At 37.2% G+C, this 19,176-nt stretch overlaps 1 protein-coding gene across 1 annotated transcript in view; it reads right to left on the bottom strand.

The window, feature by feature from the left end:
- Nucleotides 1–19,176, bottom strand: part of LOC127863184 (uncharacterized) — a 352,983-nt gene that overhangs the window by 12,494 nt on the left and 321,313 nt on the right. The window contains exons 2-4 of the mRNA XM_052402588.1: nucleotides 10,065–11,051; nucleotides 8,869–9,227; nucleotides 7,300–7,358 (exon numbers count right to left, since the gene is read on the bottom strand). Coding sequence (XP_052258548.1) covers nucleotides 8,878–9,227; nucleotides 10,065–10,401 — 687 coding nt within the window. The 5' untranslated portion in view covers nucleotides 10,402–11,051 and the 3' untranslated portion in view covers nucleotides 7,300–7,358; nucleotides 8,869–8,877. The remainder of the gene's footprint in view (nucleotides 1–7,299; nucleotides 7,359–8,868; nucleotides 9,228–10,064; nucleotides 11,052–19,176) is intronic.

Raw genomic sequence — 19,176 nt, forward strand, 5'->3', positions numbered from 1 at the left:
AACATTTAAGGTCACAGTGACCTTGACCTTCAAATGAATGACATTGAAATGACCAGTGGTCATCTTCTAGTACTGGCCAATCTTTATTTCAAGTTTGAAGACTCTAGGTACAAGCATACCAAAGTTATAACATGAAATAAGAACTTTAACATTTTTACATTCAAGGTCACAGTGACCTTGACCTTCAAATGAATGACCTTGAAATGTCCAGTGGTTACTTACTAGTTCTGGCCAACCTTCATGTCAAGTTTCAAGACTCTAGGTCCAAGCATACCAAAGTTATAACAACTTTAACATTTTTATATTGAAGGTCACAGTGACCTTCACCTTCAAATGAATGACCTTGAAATGACCAGTGGTCATCTGTTAATCCTGGCCAACCTTCATGTCAAGTTTGAAGACTCTAGGTCCAAGCATACCAAAGTTATACCATGAAATAAGAACTTTAACATTTTTACATTCAAGGTCACAGTGACCTTGACCTTCAAATGAATGACCTTGAAATGACCAGTGGTTACTAACTAGTTATGGCCAACCTTCATGTCAAGTTTCAAGACTCTAGGTCCAAGCATACCAAAGTTATAAGAACTTTAACATTTTTTATATTGAAGGTCACAGTGACCTTGACCTTCAAATGAATGACCTTGAAATGACCAGTGGTCATCTGTTAATCCTGGCCAACCTTCATGTCAAGTTTGAAGACTCTAGGTCCAAGCATACCAAAGTTATACCATGAAATAAGAACTTTAACATTTTCGAGCACGCCGCCACCCCGCCCGCCCCCCCGCCCGCCCGACAACATCAATCTATAAGCCGAGATTTTTTCGAAAAAAATCCGGCTAAAAATGCAATGCAAACATATATAACTGTAATTTATACTATACGGCATGGTATTTAACAAGCGCGCACTATTACCGCGGTAGTCGTTGATACAATTGACGCTATTTTCGGACACTTCAATTTTGGACTCTAATTTTTTCGGACACCTGTATTTTGTGAATATTTTTCGTATCTAAGTTTTCGGACACGAAAATTTTTATTTATTTTTAAGTGTCCGAAAACATAGAGTAATAACGGTAAATACAACCCTTAAATAGACTTAACTATAGCATTGCTCTTAAAAAACGGGACTTAATGAATGTGTATAGTGTCTTTCCACATAAGCCAGTGGAGTCCTCATAGGCTAACCTGAGACGACACTTTTTTTCTAAGACTTGATTTTTGTTTAGAAACAAGAGATGTGTTCGTCAGAAACAAAAATCCCCCCTACTTTGCCGCTTTGAAATAAAATTTCTATTTATCATGTGGCAGGTATAGAAATAATCTCAATTTAAAGCTTATTACTTCCCTTGGATTTTGTTATTCACCTTCAACATTGAAGGATGGCGTTGACCTTTCACCACTCAAAATGTGCAGCATCATGAGATACAAAATCATGCCAAATGTCAAGTTTCTATCTTCAATATTGCAAAAGTTATGGCCAATGTTAAAGTTTTCAGACCAACGACTGACAGACAGACAGACAGATGGACTGACAGTTCAACTGCTATATGCCACCCTACCGCGTGTGTGTGTGTGGGGGGTCTGTAGACAGTCAAAAATGACCAAGTCAGACATCGCTGACCAGCAAGGCCTGTGGTTTATCAAAGAGATCATTGCCACAGTTCATCATGTATCTATGTACATAAGTTCATAGGTAAGTAATGAAACCAACCATTCACAAATTAGTACAGGAAAGAAATGATAGTTATATCATTAAAAAACAAGAGCTGTCACCATAGGATGACTTATGCCCCCTATAAAGGCTTGATAGAAGTTATGAGCTTTTTTCGAAACCAAAACGCAGATTTCGAAACCTAAACGCGGACCCTAAGTTCAAAGTCAAGGTCCAGGGGTCAAAATTTGTGTGCGTATGGAAAGGCCTTGCCCGTATACACATGTATACCAAACATAAAAGTTATATCTCAAGGGACATAGAAGTTATGAGCATTTTTCAAAACCTAAACGCAGATTTCGAAACCTAAACCCGGACCCTAACTTCAAGGTCAAGGTCACATGGGTCAAAATTTTTGTGCGTATGGAAAGGCCTTGTCTATAAACACATGTATACCAAATATGAAGGTTATATCTCAAGGGACATAGAAGTTATGAGCGTTTTTCGAAACCTCAACGCAGATTTCGAAGCCTAAACGCGGACCCTAAGTTCAAGGTCAAGGTCACAGGAGTAAAATTGTGTGTGGGAATGGCAAGGCCTTGTCCATATACACATGCATACCAAATATGAAGGTTATATCTCAAGGGACATAGAAGTTATGAGCATTTTTCGAAACCTAAACACAGATTTCCAAACCTAAACGCGGACCCTAAGTTCAAGGTCAAGGGGTAAAATTGTGTGTGCGTATGGAAAGGCCTTGTCCATATACACATGCATACCAAATATGAAGGTTATATCTCAAGGGAAATAGAAGTTATGAGCATTTTTCGAAACCTAAACGCAAAGTGTGACGGAAAGACGGACAGACCGACAGACGGACAGTCCGATCACTATATGCCCCCTTTTCTTCGAAATGGGGTATAAAAAATCTTTAACAAATCAATCATTTAAGTTATAAATAAACAAAATACAAAATATGTACAGTAACTGTGAAAATAACTTAAATTCTCGGTAGGGAAATATATAATCTGAGATTTATAATTTTATAAATTACTTCTCTTGAAAATAATTGTCTCTGTCAAATCTCTATTTTTAGGAGCAATTAATTATAAACCACTACCGTGACTGTAGATTCACAGGTTACATTAACATACCTAAGATACTTGTATGCCAAAAAGTGTCATTTTGTTCTTGGCTTGACCATAAAATGTCATTTTGATTATGCTTCAGTTGTATGGTTTCATATTATTATATATAATAATTATCTCCCTTTAAATCTTATTACTTCCCTTGGATTTGTATTTTTGACCTTAGACCATGAAGGATGACCTTGACCTTTTACCATGATGTGTTTGTCAGAAACACAATGCCCCCTACTGCGCTGCTTTGATTTATTAAAAAAAAATATATATTTGGCAGGTCAGATAATTATCTCCTATAAAGCTTATTACTTTCCTTGGATTTGTATTTTCGACCCTAGGCCTTGAAGTATTATCTTGACCTTGAAATTTTACCACTCAAACTGTGCAGCTTCATGAGATACACATGCATGTCAAATATCAAGTTGCTATCTTCAATATTGCAAAAGTTATGGCCAATGATAATTATTTTTTAGACGGACGGATAGACTGACATACTGACAGACGGACTGTTCAACTGCTATATGCCACCCTACCGGGGGCATACAAATTCCCTTTAAACGAAAATTTCCTCAAAAGCGGAAAGTATCATCCCATAAGACTCTGTGTGCCCACTGCACAAGCTATTCTGTAGATGGCACTAAAATGCATTAAGCACTATTATCCCAGAACAAGGCTCACCTGGTATTATCTTGTACAACATTGTAACAGACGGTAGGGGGACTTACTTTAAGCCTCATTCTTAGAAAACAGGGCTTTATAAATTGTGCACTAAGTTTTGTCCTAGATTAGCCTGTACAGCCACACAGGCTAATAAGGTACAACACTTTCCACTAGACAGATTTTTTTTAAAGAAGAGAATTCCTATATACAAAAAATTCCGTAAATGCGGAAAGTATCGTCCCTGATTTGCCTGTACAGAGTACACAGGCTAATCTGGGACCACACTTTACACACATGCATTTAGTCCCTGTACAGCTTACACAGGCTAATCTGGGACAACACTTTACACACATGCATTTAGTCCCTGTACAGACTACACAGGCTAATCTGGGACCACACTTTACACACATGAATTGAGTCCCTGTACAGACTACACAGGCTACTGTGGGACCACACGTTACACACATGTATTTAGTCCTTGTACAGAATACACAGGCTACTGTGGGACCACACTTTACACACTTGCATTTAGTCCCTGTACAGACTACACAGGCTAATCTGGGACCACACTTTACGTACATGTATTAAGTGCCTGTACAGCTTACACAGGCTAATCTGGGACCACACTTTACAAAAATGCATTTAGTCGCTGTGCAGACTATACAGGCTAATCTGGGACCACAATTTACGCACATGCATTTAGTCCCTGTACAGACTACACAGGCTAATTTGGGACCACACTTTACACACATGCATTTAGTCCCTGTACAGCTTACACAGGCTAATCTGGGCCCACACTTTACACACATGCATTTAGTCCCTGTACAGACTACACAGGCTAATCTGGGACCATACTTTACACACATGCATTTAGTCCCTGTACAGACTACACAGGCTAATCTGGGACCGCACTTTACACACATGTATTAAGTCCCTGTACAGCTTACACAGGCTAATCTGGGACCACACTTTACACACATGCATTTAGTCGCTGTGCAGACTACACAGGCTAATCTGGGACCACACTTTACGCACATGCATTAAGTCCCTGTACAGACTACACAGGCTAATCTGGGACCACACTTTACACACATGCATTTAGTCCCTGTACAGACTACACAGGCTACTGTGGGACCACACTTTACACACATGCATTTAGTCCTTGTACAGAATACACAGGCTACTGTGGGATCACACTTTACACACATGCATTTAGTCCCTGTACAGACTACACAGGCTAATCTGGGACCACTCTTTACGTACATGTATTAAGTCCCTGTACAGCTTACACAGGCTAATCTGGGACCACACTTTACACAAATGCATTTAGTCCCTGTGCAGACTACACAGGCTAATCTGGGACCACACTTTACGAACATGCATTTAGTCCCTGTACAGACTACACAGGCTAATCTGGGACCACACTTTACACACATGCATTTAGTCCCTGTACAGACTACACAGGTTAATCTGGGACCACACTTTACACACATGCATTTAGTCCCTGTACAGACTACACAGGCTAATCTGGGACCAAACTTTACACACATGCATTTAGTCCCTGTACAGAGTACACAGGCTAATCTGGGACCACACTTTACGCACATGCATTTAGTCCCTGTACAGACTACACAGGCTAATCTGGGACCACACTTTACACACATGCATTGAATCCCTGTACAGACTACACAGGCTAATCTGGGACCACACTTTACAAACATGCAAATAGTCGCTGTGCAGACTACACAGGCTTATCTGGGACCACACTTTACACACATGCATTTAGTCCCTGTACAGACTACACAGGCTAATCTGGGACCACAATTTACACACATGCATTTAGTCCCTGTACAGACTACACAGGCTACTGTGGGACCACACTTTACACACATGCATTTAGTCCCTGTACAGACTACACAGGCAACTGTGGGACCACACTTTACACACATGCATTTAGTCCCTGTACAGACTACACAGGCTAATCTGGGACCACACTATACACACATGTATTAAGTCCCTGTACAGCTTACACAGGCTAATCTGGGACCACACATTACACACATGCATTTAGTCCCTGTACAGACTACACAGGCTAATCTGGGACCACACTTTACACACATGCATTGAGTCCCTGTACAGACTACACAGGCTAATCTGGGACCACACTTTACAAACATGCAAATAGTCGCTGTGCAGACTACACAGGCTTATCTGGGACCACACTTTACACACATGCATTTAGTCCCTGTACAGACTACACAGGCTAATCTGGGACCACAATTTACACACATGCATTTAGTCCCTGTACAGACTACACAGGCTACTGTGGGACCACACTTTACACACATGCATTTAGTCCCTGTACAGACTACACAGGCTACTGTGGGACCACACTTTACACACATGCATTTAGTCCCTGTACAGACTACACAGGCTAATCTGGGACCACACTTTACACACATGCATTTAGTCCCTGTACAGACTACACAGGCTACTGTGGGACCACACTTTACACACATGCATTTAGTCCCTGTACATACTACACAGGCTAATCTGGGACCACACTTTACACACATGCATTTAGTCCCTGTGCAGACTACACAGGCTAATCTGGGACCACACTTTACACACATGCATTTAGTCCCTGTACAGACTACACATGCTAATCTGGGACCACACTTTATGCACATGCATTTAGTCCCTGTACAGACTACACAGGCTAATATGGGACCACACTTTACACACATGCATTTAGTCCCTGTATAGACTACAAAGGCTAATCTGGGACCACACTTTACACACATGCATTTAGTCCCATTATCCCAGAGGGAGGCACATATGTTTCTTGAAAAAACACTCAACAACAGACTGTAAGCAGACTTAACTTAAGTTTGTGCAATGAGGACGGAGTCCTTCTAATAGCTAGGGAAAATTCTTGGTGTTTTGACCACAAATTGGGTCATTTGTGTTGTTGGTTTTTTGCTTACAAATACTATACAATCGAGAATAAGCGTTTTCAATATTGCATTTAATAAGGTTCAATTAATAAAGTTGGGTAGAGAGATATACTTGGTATTGTGATAAATTTATTTTACTCTACCTTCAATTGGGAATTTTAGGAAGTTGTTTGGGAAAAATAGAAAGTTCCAGCATTTGTTATGGGGCCGATTTTGGCCCCTATATTTGACAACTAAATATCTCACAACTTGATACAAACTCAAGGCTGAATGACTGAAATTTTTGTGGTGCTGTGTTACTAAGGTTTCTGTATTGGTAAGTTGGAAAGCAACAAGCTGAAGAATGTTTTGAGTTATTAAAGAGGATATTTTACCATATGTAAATTCATTCTGATCTTTACCACCTCATCTTTTTGCATTCTTAATAAACAGAAAATACATAAGACAGCGCGTTCCTGGTGTATTTATGGGTCTGTAAAACAGACCCATACCCAAAGCATTTTATTTGTTTTTAAATAAGTGCCTTATTATTATTATAGTGCTTTCAACAGGAATTTTTTCAGACGTCCAAAGGGCCATGGGGGGGGCTGCACCCTACATATGTGGGTTGTTTTTTTTTAAGATGTAAAATGATGTTATGACGGTGCGTTATGACTCTTCAAGAAAAAACAGCAATAAAGTAAAAAATAACGAGATTTAACAAAAATTGTTTTAAACCTTTCCCGCATAGATACGCATAATTGCTTCTCAATCGATTCATTAAAAAGAATGATATTAAATTAGTTTTTCCCAAATCAATTGACTTTTCACAGGAAAATATTCAAAAACCACAATGGCATTTTCCCCAAAATGACAAAGAAAAGGTCTGACAAAGGGTCTATGTTACCTTCTGCGTATTCAGGTCATTCTTGTCCACCACATCCTCAGCATCGTTGTCCTGCAGCACTGTAGCAGCAGAATAGCTTGATGTATTTCTTGTATGTATATTTAGGACTCAAACATATTTATAAACAAGAGCACAGAATAAGGGGTGTCACGCTCGGCTGCGAAAGCTTGTAAGAATTTATTTTTTTAGAGGTCACAGTGACCTTGACCTAGTGACCCAAAATGGGTGTGGCGTGTAGAAGTCATCAAGGTGCATCTACATAAGAAGTTTCAAGGTTGTAGGTGGAAGCACTTTGATTTTAGAGGCAATGTTAAGGTTAATGTTAAAGTTTTATATTAGAGGTCACAGTGACCTTGACCTTTGACCTAGTGACCCAAAATGGGTGTGGCATGTATAACTCATCAAGGTGCAACTACATATGAAGTTTGAAAGTTGTAGGTGGAAGCACTTTGATTTTAGAGCCTATGTTAAAGTTTGATATTAGAGGTTACAGTGACCTTGACCTTTGACGTAGTGACCCAAAAATTGGTGTGGCGTGTAGAACTCATCAAGGTTCATCTACATACGAAGTTTCAAAGTGGTAGGTGGAAGCACATTGATTTTAAAGGAAATGTTAAGGTTTTTGTTTAAGTTTTATATTAGAGGTCACAGTGACCTTGACCTTTGACATAGTGGCCCAAAAATGGGTGTGGCATGTAGAACTCATCAAGGTGCAACCACATATGAAGTTTCAAAGTTGTAGGTGGAAGCACTTTAATTTTAGAGACTATGCTAAAGTTTGATATTAGATTTCAAAGTGACCTTGACCTTTGACCTAGTGACCCCAAAAATGGGTGTGGCGTGTATAACTCATCAAGGTGCATCTACATATGAAGTTTCAAAGTTGTAGGTGGAAGCACTTTAATTTTAGAGCCAATGTCAAGGTTTTAGCGCCTACGTCGGACGGCGGACGAGCTGGCTTTGACAATAGCTCGGGTTTTACCCCAAAACAGCCTCACTTAAAATGTAACTAACACACACATGTTTATATAAATGTAATGAAAATCAAAAACAAATGTTAAACAGCATAAAACTTGGAAAATTAATAAATCTCACATCAAGTGTTACCTTTCTGTAAACATTGTGTACAATATCAATATATACTCCTCCAAATATTACTTAAAAAATTTCATATTTTATAAAAAAAGTATTCATCCATATACATTTCTTACATGGCATGGTTTTTATAAAAATGAAAGTCTAAAAATAGCCTCAGTTGCTATGTACATGTGCATCTATGTACAAATATTAAATTTTCAGTTGAAATGCTTTGTTTTTTCAGGCAAAGTTTACAAGAACTAAATTTTAGGACCATAATGACACAAACGTTTTGACAACATAACATAATATGCAGTTCCAACAAAAACCCTCACATTGTATAATCAGATAACAATATGTGCACATAAATTATGTGTATCTTTCACTACACACTTAATGTTGTATTGTAACATCACACACTACTATGTTCCTATGCTAACCAACACATTGTCATTGAAATACTAATCACTAATTACAACAACTAATACATACATGTACACACTATTCCACTCTGAACACCAGGATGTCGTCCCATTTCTGTCCCACAATGATGGATGATGTTATGCTGCTGTAGCAGACTGACCATGGGCTCCACACTCCATCTTCCCGTGTAGCCAGAGTCGCCAGCTTACTCTGCCCCTCCCAGCCCACCTGTAGTACAGTGGGGGGCAGGTATCCACAGACCAGCACCTGGCCTGCAGGGGTCACATGTAGACCATATGGGTACACTAGTGCTCGGTCTGTGTATGTAGCCAGGAGTGTGCCATCCCTGGCCAGGGTGAGAAGCTTGTCCTGCCTGAGGCTGATAATGTACAGCCTGTCTCCTGTGGGACTCACAGCACAATTGTATACTGCAAAACAGAGTAACATCAAGATATTGAATTACTGTTAATGATAAATAATCTTATTAAACATACTGCAGTGATATTGTATTACGCATATGTTGCTATAAAGAGGCCTTTACACATCTGAAATATATGCATACATTTCAATAATTCAATAGTTAAGCGTGACAATAAACTTCAGTAGCAGAGCTATTGTGTTAACGTTTGACATGTTGAAATGCGACTGGTGAGTAAGATATGAATTGAAGCAAAACAATTACACAGATGGAAACAATTACACATACTGAAACAATTGAACAGTTCAATCAACAGGTAAACATATTGTACATGTACAATCATTTTACAACCACAAAATTAAGACAGGGTCAGAAAGTGTCTCTCTCCCAGGAACACAGTTTCTATTTATAGACATGCCATGTAGTGACAGTCAAAATACTTCATTACTCATGTTTATAAATCAATATTTCTGAATCTTGTTTTGGCTACAATTTACTGTAGCATTCAAAGGGCACATTGGAGTTATATAACAAATATTTTATAATACATCAGCGGGTTTTCTGCTATTACATCTGAATTTCATTTTATTATTATCTCACAAAGTATATAACTATAATTTATATGGTTATTTTTTTCAAAATAACAAGATAAAGGCCTAATGGGTCAATATTTGTTGATTAAAAAAATAAATCCCAACTCGGTTATTTAGTCGATAAAAATTCCCAAATTTGTCATTGTATGGATTTAAAATAACACAATTTGACTAAACTCCTTTTCTCACAATGGCTAGAAAAATCCCTGTACATAATAGGTATGTTATCAAGATGAATTCACCATGATTCTTACCTGTGTCATAAGCAGATTCATCTTCATAGAGTCTGCAGACCTGTTTGCCACTCAGTGTGTACTTGAACAGAGCAGTACTAGAGCAGATAAACAGTTCACCCTCGTGGTGGTCAATACCTATACATCTATGTTGTAACTCAAGCTTCCTACCAAGAGTGAGCTGGCTCTGGGTGACTGTAATAAACTGGACATTATGTGTGTTGCTAGCATTATCATCCAGAGCCACCGCAACCTCACTGGGTGTGATCTGACACATGTCCCTTACATATTCAGTCACATCACAGTGACTCACCACTTGGTACTGCTGGTTCAGCAGCTTGCACCTCTTATTGAACATGTCTGCGACCAGCACCTGCCCATCAGTAAGAACACATATGCCTGTGATACTACATTCATATGACTCACTTGGTATTCTCACATTGTGCTTAGCATTACTCTGGACATTAAACGCCTTGCCTGACTTTCCCAGGAGTCAGTGCCTGCTGTATTATATGCTTCCATTTTATGCTGGCTATAAGGCAGAGCTGCTTATGATCTCCAATTTTCTGAACAATTTCATGGAATTGTGACAAGTCACTGTGAACACTGGTGCATTTATGAATAGAACTTGTAACTGACCCTTTAATGCTTATAACTTCATCTTTCATCTCGCTAAGTTCCTTCGCAGTAATATTATCAAATTCATTCACGATAGAGAGAACACTCCTACACATCTCTTCTTTTAAATATTGCTCATTTCCGCCTGATGTACCCACAGAACTATTATCACATTCATCTATATAAGTATTTAAATTGCCACGCATTTGCTCTATCATAACTGCACTATGTTCCTTGTATGTTTTCTGCAATGACTGAATGCTGGCCTTCTGACTGATCTGCAGGGTTTTAATTTCCCCCAGGACAGTTTCCAGCTCCACTGACATCCCCTCCAGGCTAGTGGGCTGCGAGTTGGTCAGCTCCGAAATCTGGGTCACTTTACTGCACTGGCTGAAATAAACATGTACCAGCAAGGAATAGTCAGTGATATTATGTAATGCTTCAAACAAGTATAAAGTGTCAAATAAAAACATACATGGACAATAAATTAACACTTCTTGGGCTGAATATGGGGGTATATAGATTTGCACTTTTCCATCCATCTGTGTGACTTTTCTGTCATATATAACTCAACATGTATCCCTGCAACTTTACAAGTACAGTAACCAGGCATGTGAGCTAATGCGCACCTCTATATGTTGTTTCTGTTGTTTTCATCATAATTGTAGTAATGTCTCATATTTATATACATAAATGACATTTTAGAATATGTGTAGAGTGTAAAATAAACAGTATTGCTAGAAGAGGACTAACACTTTACATAAATATTTATCATTGTGTAATTTTACCCACATGCATAGTTTGATGTCTTTTTTCAACATACCCAGAGTTATGGCCCCTGTTTAGCAAAGAAATCACATTTAAGATTGTGTTGTGAGTAACTCAAAGAGTACAGCTGATAGAGGGATGAACTATTCTTAAAGTATAACCCACAGGGCCCTCACACTACTTTGGGGGAAGGGGTCCGCAGCCCTTAGGAGGGGGAATTTTCGCGGCGTTTCCCTTTTTGGGGGATTTTTTTACTTACTCTCTCATTATTTCATTTGTACATGTTTGCACTATATCCATTGCATTTTTCATAATTAAGTATGTTTGAAAAGCTTAAATTGAAACAGAATTGAGATATAATAATCATGAGACACATCTTTCTATTAAAAAAAAAAAAAAAAAAAAAAAAATTTTTTTTTTTTTAGGGGGAATTTTTCCCCCCAAAAGGGGAAAAAAGTATACTTTTCAAGTGGGACTGCCACCGAAATTCGGCGGCAGATTTGATAGATTGAGGGCCCTGACACACCATGTAAAAGTATGCACCTTGATATTTTTTTTAAGTTTTTTTTTTAATAAGAAGAGTTATGTGACAATCCCTTTAACCAAACGATAATATTTTTTCAATTGTGAGAAGCGTTACTCAAATAGAGGGATACTTCTACAGTAACATAGTAATTGTCAGGTTAACGTGTGCAACTCCATATGTTTGTTCATAATTTAAAGACATTTGTGCAGTTGTGGGACAAATTGGATTGTAGAGGTATCCATGTACTAAGAATACATTTCTAGTAGTTTATATTGTTTTCAGTTTTAGTATCATTGTACACCTTGACCACACTATCCATAATAACACATGCAAGAAAAGATCATTAATGCTCTACCATCCCACAAAAAACAAGCATGACGTATATTAATATTATTATATTCCCAAACTCAGTATGTACAGTCTAGCCTGTGATGAGCGACATATGACATGCAACCTGGTCTACTATCTCCCAATATTTGTTGTTATTTAACCTCTTGTGATTATTTTGCTTTTGTTGTTGTCATGTGATCTATTTGTGGAAAAGTAAAGACGCCATTGTTAAATGTTTGAATGGTCAGGTTAGCGTGTGCAACTCCACATGTTTGTTCAAAATGTTCCTTATTATTTTTGAATTATCATCCAGAAACCATTTTACTATTTCCAGTCACTGTGACCTTGACCTTTGACCAAGTGACCTGAAAATCAATAGGGGTCATCTGCCAGTCATGATCGATGTACCTATGAAGTTTTATGATCCTATGCGTAAGCTTTCTTGAGTTATCATAAGAAAACCATTTTTCTAAGTTGAGTCACCGTGACCTTGACCTTTGACCTAGTGACCTTAAAAGCAGTAGGGGTCATCTGCGAGTCATGATCAATGTATCTATGAAGTTTCATGATCCTAGGCATAAGTGTTCTTGAGTTATCATCCGGAAACGATTTTACTTTTTCAGTCACTGTGACCTTGACCTTTGACCTTGTGACCTGAAAATCTATAGGGTTCATCTGTCAGTCATGATAAATGTACCTATGAAGTTTAATGATCCTAGGCCTAAGCGTTCTTGAGTTATCATTCGGAAACCATCTAGTGGATGGACGGACGGACGGACCTACCAACATGTGCAAAACAATATACCCCTTCTTCTTCGAAGCGGGGGGGGGGGGGGGGGGGATAAAAATGTGCAAACCAATCAACAAACAGACCAAAGAAAAAATGCAAATTAAAATAACCCCAAATCTTAGAGGAGGTCCTCTATTTCTAAATAAAGGGTCAGTATTAACAATCTAGCCTGCGTTGAGCAGCTTATGACATGCAACCTGGTCTACTATTTCCTGATAAGTTTATTTGTAATTTAACCAATTGTGATTTTTTTGCTTTTGTTGTTGTCACTTGATCTATTCGTGGACAAGAAAAGATGCCATTGTAAAATATGTTAAAGGATCCAAGAGATTGGCCTATTGTATATTTATTTGTGATATTGACATTTCTTACAGTAGCAAGTCTAAAGTCAATGATTTTTTTAAAGTTGGGAAATACACATGTATGAATAATATTTTGCAATTAACTTTATACTACACACATTAAAAACAAGTGTTCTGCAGTCGGAGACATATGCCCACTTATTGTGACAGTGACCTTTACCTTTGACCTAGTGACCCTAATTTCGATAGGGGTCATGATGACATATATTACACCTTTGACTTGGCCTGTAGAGAAGATTTTAAAAATAATTCAACTATGTAGGTCTATATCAATTATGTGACAGTGGAGCATTTCCACTTTAGGAACTCAGGAAAATAACTAGAACAGTATTTTTAGTGGAACACATTTGGATTTCACATACGACATATCAAAGCTGTAGGTTTAAAGCGGGTATATACGATTTTGTCAAATATTTATGAATTTATATAAACTGTGTAAAAAACTTATTATATATATATTTCAATATAAATTAAAATAAAAGTTAAGTGTCGAAAAATGGGAAATAAGCCAGATATTTAATTCTGAAATCGAAAACGGCTGTACAGCCGAATTCGCCAGCATATATACCATACATGTACGATGTGCATCTAAACTTAGTTTAACAGTTTATTTGAATTCCTGCAACGATATCTATTCATACGACACACGATACGACACACGAACACTATCTCCGATCCTAATACAAAGACGAATGCTTCCGTTATCGTAGGAAAATATGTACGTCATTATCGGCTCGGGGCGCTAATTTGTCTTTGCTGCATTTTATGAAATTCGGCTTTAATGTATAATTTTTCTTGCCTATTTTGTGTTTTTGTAACATATTTTATCAATATTATTACAATTAAACACATATTAAAAATCGTATATACCCGCTTTAAAAGAAGAAGTTATTATGGATAATAAATCTATATGGCCATATTTTTTCCCAAGGGATGCATTTAAACATTTTGGTACAGGCCTCTACCAGCTGTGACATACCAAATATTTGGTCTGAGACTTATGAATCATATTTTTTAAGTCATAAGTCTTTATTAAATCATCAGACCACTGGGGCGTGGCCAGTTTTGACATGAGGGGCATGATTAGAACAAAACTTGTAGAGGACAACTAGATGATAACTATCAAAGCACTGTCACTTGTTGTTTCAGTATAGAAGATTGTGTTAGTTATGTATTTCATCAGTTTTCATAGACCCCTTGGGCCCAGATTTGACAGAATGGGCGTGATCTGATTAAGCTTGGTAAAAGATGGCTGCATCATGATGATCAACAAAACTGTAACATATCAAATGCCTGACCTTGTGGTTTTGGAAATATCTGTACAGTATAGTATTTAGAATCAATATAAATTATGTCACGGCGTGACTAGTTTTGACCCCTGATGGTCATAATTTGAACCAACCAAGCAGAGGACCTATATATGATGTTACACCACAAATATTAAACCTTGACCATTCCAGTTTCAGAGGATACAATTTTTCATGCAATTAATATTTAATTTAATTCTAAATTTACAATTAATTCTGCTGATTTCATTTGCAGTTGACACAAATGCTGTTTTTCTTTTACGCGTTTCATGTTTTGTTTGCGTGACTTATGATGTAGCACGACAACATAATAAATGTTATATATTGCCAGGTAGTGTGTGAGGGTGGGGGCGGGGCGGGCAGCATAAGATAAGAATTTGTAATTAATAAAAGTACAAGAAAGAGTTACAAGTAAATCTTTAAACAATTAATTTAAAGCAGAACAGTATACTCATGCCCTTTGACCTTGAGCTGCAAGTTTTCACCAAGGATCACCTAATTAATGAGTGACACATGGTATGGACAAGGAAGATATTCCGAAGTTAAATTAAAACCCTTCCAGGCATGTTTATGTTACAAGTTAGTCTCATTTATAAGACCGCAAAGAATTTAGAGATACTTTTCTATGGGCTAAATTCTTTGGAACGTCTCATCGTTGAAGGACCTTTTTTGTGGTGGAAACCAGAAATTTTAAATTTTCATCAATTAGCGTAAAATTGCAAAATAACATTACCAACTCATTCAGTTTTAATTCAGAAGTCCATTTTTACATCAAATATCGTCGATTCGAAGTTAGAAAGGCATAAATTATTCAGTTTAACTTCTACTTAAATCGCAAAACAATCACTGACCTGTTGCCATGTCATGAAACTGATTTAAATATGAACCAATCAGAAGAAGGCATTACGGTGTAACGTGTACGCGTAATTTTATTTAACATGAGCTTTTAACACCGACTTTTACCTAACTAGATCTAGTATGCTAATCTTTGTCTATTTAATAAGCATATGTTCAAAAAAGATATCGTGCAGTTTTAATGCATGTCTTTTTCGCACCTCTTTCTGTGTTAATAATGTTTGATGTACTTACATTCTACGTTACATAGGACGGTATACTGTATGATCTGTATCAATATTATTTATGTACAGTATGAAAATAAAAGATGTTATTTATTTCAGAACTTTTTAATTGTCACCTTAGAATAAAAACAATTCTAAATTAATCCAGAAAAGTATGATAACATTGGTTTACTATGTAACACTCTGCAGCACAACTGACATTCGCAAACTGTATTTTACGCTGTTTATTCTTCCGCATTTAAACCAGATGCTTTACATGAGGTAGTGTTATCAATTTATATCTACACAGCAAGTAAATCGAGAGATATTGAAAAATTGAATAGTGGTTGGATTTAAATTAATCAGGCATGCAAAATTCAAAATGTCATTACATAATTTTTACAGAACATTATTGAGAAATGAATTATCTACACAGGTATGTAAATATTATTGCAATCTGTTGATATTAAGTGTCTTATATCAGGGCTTGAATGTTGCGCACACAATCCTTGCGCAACAATATAGACAAAGAAGGAAAAATTCCCACCATTTATCGAATGGTTCAGCCGTTGGACGCTCCAAATATTACCAATATAACAAGGGCTGTTTGTAAAACATGCATGCCCCCCATATGGGTTCTCAGTTGTAGTGACAGCCATTTTTGTTAAATATGTTTTTTGTCACTGTAACCTTGACCTTTGACCTAGTGACCTGAAAATCAATAGGGGTCATCTGCGAGTCATGATCAATGTACCTATGAAGTTTCATGATACTAGCAATAAGCGTTCTTGAGTTATCATCCGGAAACCATTTTACTATTTTGGGTCACCATGACCTTGACCTTTGACCGAGTGAGCTCGAAATCAATAGGGGTCATCTGCAAGTCTTGATCAATCTACCTATCAAGTTTCATGATCCTAGGCATAAGCATTCTTGAGTTATCATCCAGAAACCATTTTACTATTTCGGGTCACCGTGACCTTGACCTTTGAGCTGAAAATCAATAGGGGTCATCTGCCAGTCATGATCAATGTACATATGAAGTTTCATGATCCTAGGCATAAGCGTTCTTGAGTTATCATCCGGAAACCATTTTACTATTTTGGGTCACCGTGACCTTTGACCTTGTGACCTGAAAATCAATAGGGGTCATCTGCCAGTCATGATCAAACTACCTATCAAGTTTCATGATCCTAGGCATAAACGTTCTTGAGTTATCATCCGGAAACCATTTTACTATTTCGGGTCACCATGACCTTGACCTTTGACCTAGTGACCTGAAAATCAATAGGGGTCATCTGCGAGTCATGGTCAATCTACCTATCAAGTTTCATGATCCTAGGCATAAGCGTTCTTGAGTTATCATCCGGAAACGATTTTACTATTTCAGGTCACCGTGACCATGACCTTTGACCTAGTGACCTGAAAATCTATAGGGGTCATCTGCCAGTCATGATCAATGTACCTATAAAGTTTCATGATCCTAGGCCTAAGCGTTCTTGAGTTATCATCCGGAAACCATTTTACTATTTTGGGTCACCGTGACCTTGACCTTTGACCTAGTGACCTGAAAATCAATAGGGGTCATCTGCGAGTCATGATCAATCTACCTATCAAGTTTCATGATCCTAGGCATAAGCGTTCTTGAATTATCATCCGGAAACCATTTTACTATTTCGGGTCACAGTGATCTTGACCTTTGACCTAGTGACCTCAAAATCAATAGGGGTCATCTGCGAGTCATGATCAATGTACCTATGAAGTTTCATGATCCTAGGCCTAAGTGTTCTTGAGTAATCATCCGGAAACCACCTGGTGGACGGACCGACGGACCGACAGACCGACCGACTGACCGACATGTGCAAAGCAATATACGCCCTCTTCTTCGAAGGGGGGCATAAAAAGTAGCTTAATATTTGAGAGCGTCAACAAGTTGGACGTAGCGGTGAAAATGATAAATAAGATTCAAATTAACAACGGATATCATATGGTTTTTATGGAATAATTTAATGTGTGTGTCAATTAACACAAAATACTACGTTTCAAATAAAAAACAACAAACATTTATTAGAAATTTGCACAGTGATTGTGCGTCACGGAAACCAGTGTTGGAAAGTTCACAAAGTTAAAGCATTTAAGATGAGTATCGTTCGAAAATGGAAAGAGACAAACATGATTTGATTTATATGTTAGTGGATCTGTGTGTACTCAGATTCATATGCATATTCTGCTTTATTATGTTTGTCACGCTGTTCAGTTTACTGTAATAGCATTGAAATGAGGATGTAATGTGCAAGATATTGAAAGGTAAACACATTAAATATATTATTTTAACTCCATTTAATACATCATTAACACAGCAAAAACACTAAAGTGTGTTTGTTAATATTTTTTAATGTTTTCACCATATGATATTTAATTTAAAAAATTATTTGTTAATGTTTTCACCATATGACATTTAATTAAAAAAATTCTGATTTAAATTAATACTCTTGAAGAGGTTATGATTAAATGGTGTATATACGAATCTATAGATTATTGCAAGTTTAATATGCATGTGGAAGGATATTAACTATATGCTGTCTTCATTGTAAGAAGACATTAAAGCAGCACTTAATAATATAAAAATGCTGTCAAACATGCACTATTTCATGGTTTATCGCGCTAATTTTCCCAATCCAAATGGCACAAGCTATAACAAAAAAAAAGCAAAAAATCACTGTGCGTCCATTAAAAATTAGTTGTACCAGATTTCTATGTATTATTGTTTCAATACAGACGAAGAACTAATTCTTTACAGATTTTACGAATTATTTAAGCAATTTTCTTCTGGGCAAACAAAATCTGGGTAGAATTAAATCTGGGGAGTCTTGAACTAAAATGGGAGAATGGAATTCTGTGCCGAGTAAAATCTGTACAAAACTTCTGTTCAGAAAAAGTAGCGAAATGTAAAATAAAATATATAGACTGTAAATATAAACATTTTTAGCTGATCTATTTTTTTAAATATGAGCTATTGTCATCACCTGAGCCTCGACGTCTGCATCCACTTTTCTCATAAAGTATCAAAGCTATTGCATTCAAACATGGCACACTAACTTACTATCATGAGGGGACTGGGCAGGCAAAGTTAGATAACTCTGGCAGGGCTCGAATTTAACTTTTTCTTCTACTTGCAAAACATTGCGAGCAGCTTTAATACTAACTCGCAAAATCAAAAACATTCTCGCAAATTTTGCTGGAAACAATTTTATTTCCGTTGTTTTTTTTCTAACTCCATAGTTAACTTTGCTTTATCTTTTGTGTTGTTATTTCAGTATTGTTGCATTTTTTTAATAAGCTCATTTTGTCCATTTAATTATGTTCAAGTTGGG

The sequence above is a fragment of the Dreissena polymorpha genome, unplaced genomic scaffold (genome assembly GCF_020536995.1).
Source record: "Dreissena polymorpha isolate Duluth1 unplaced genomic scaffold, UMN_Dpol_1.0 chrUn002, whole genome shotgun sequence".
NCBI classification, from domain to species: domain Eukaryota; kingdom Metazoa; phylum Mollusca; class Bivalvia; order Myida; family Dreissenidae; genus Dreissena; species Dreissena polymorpha.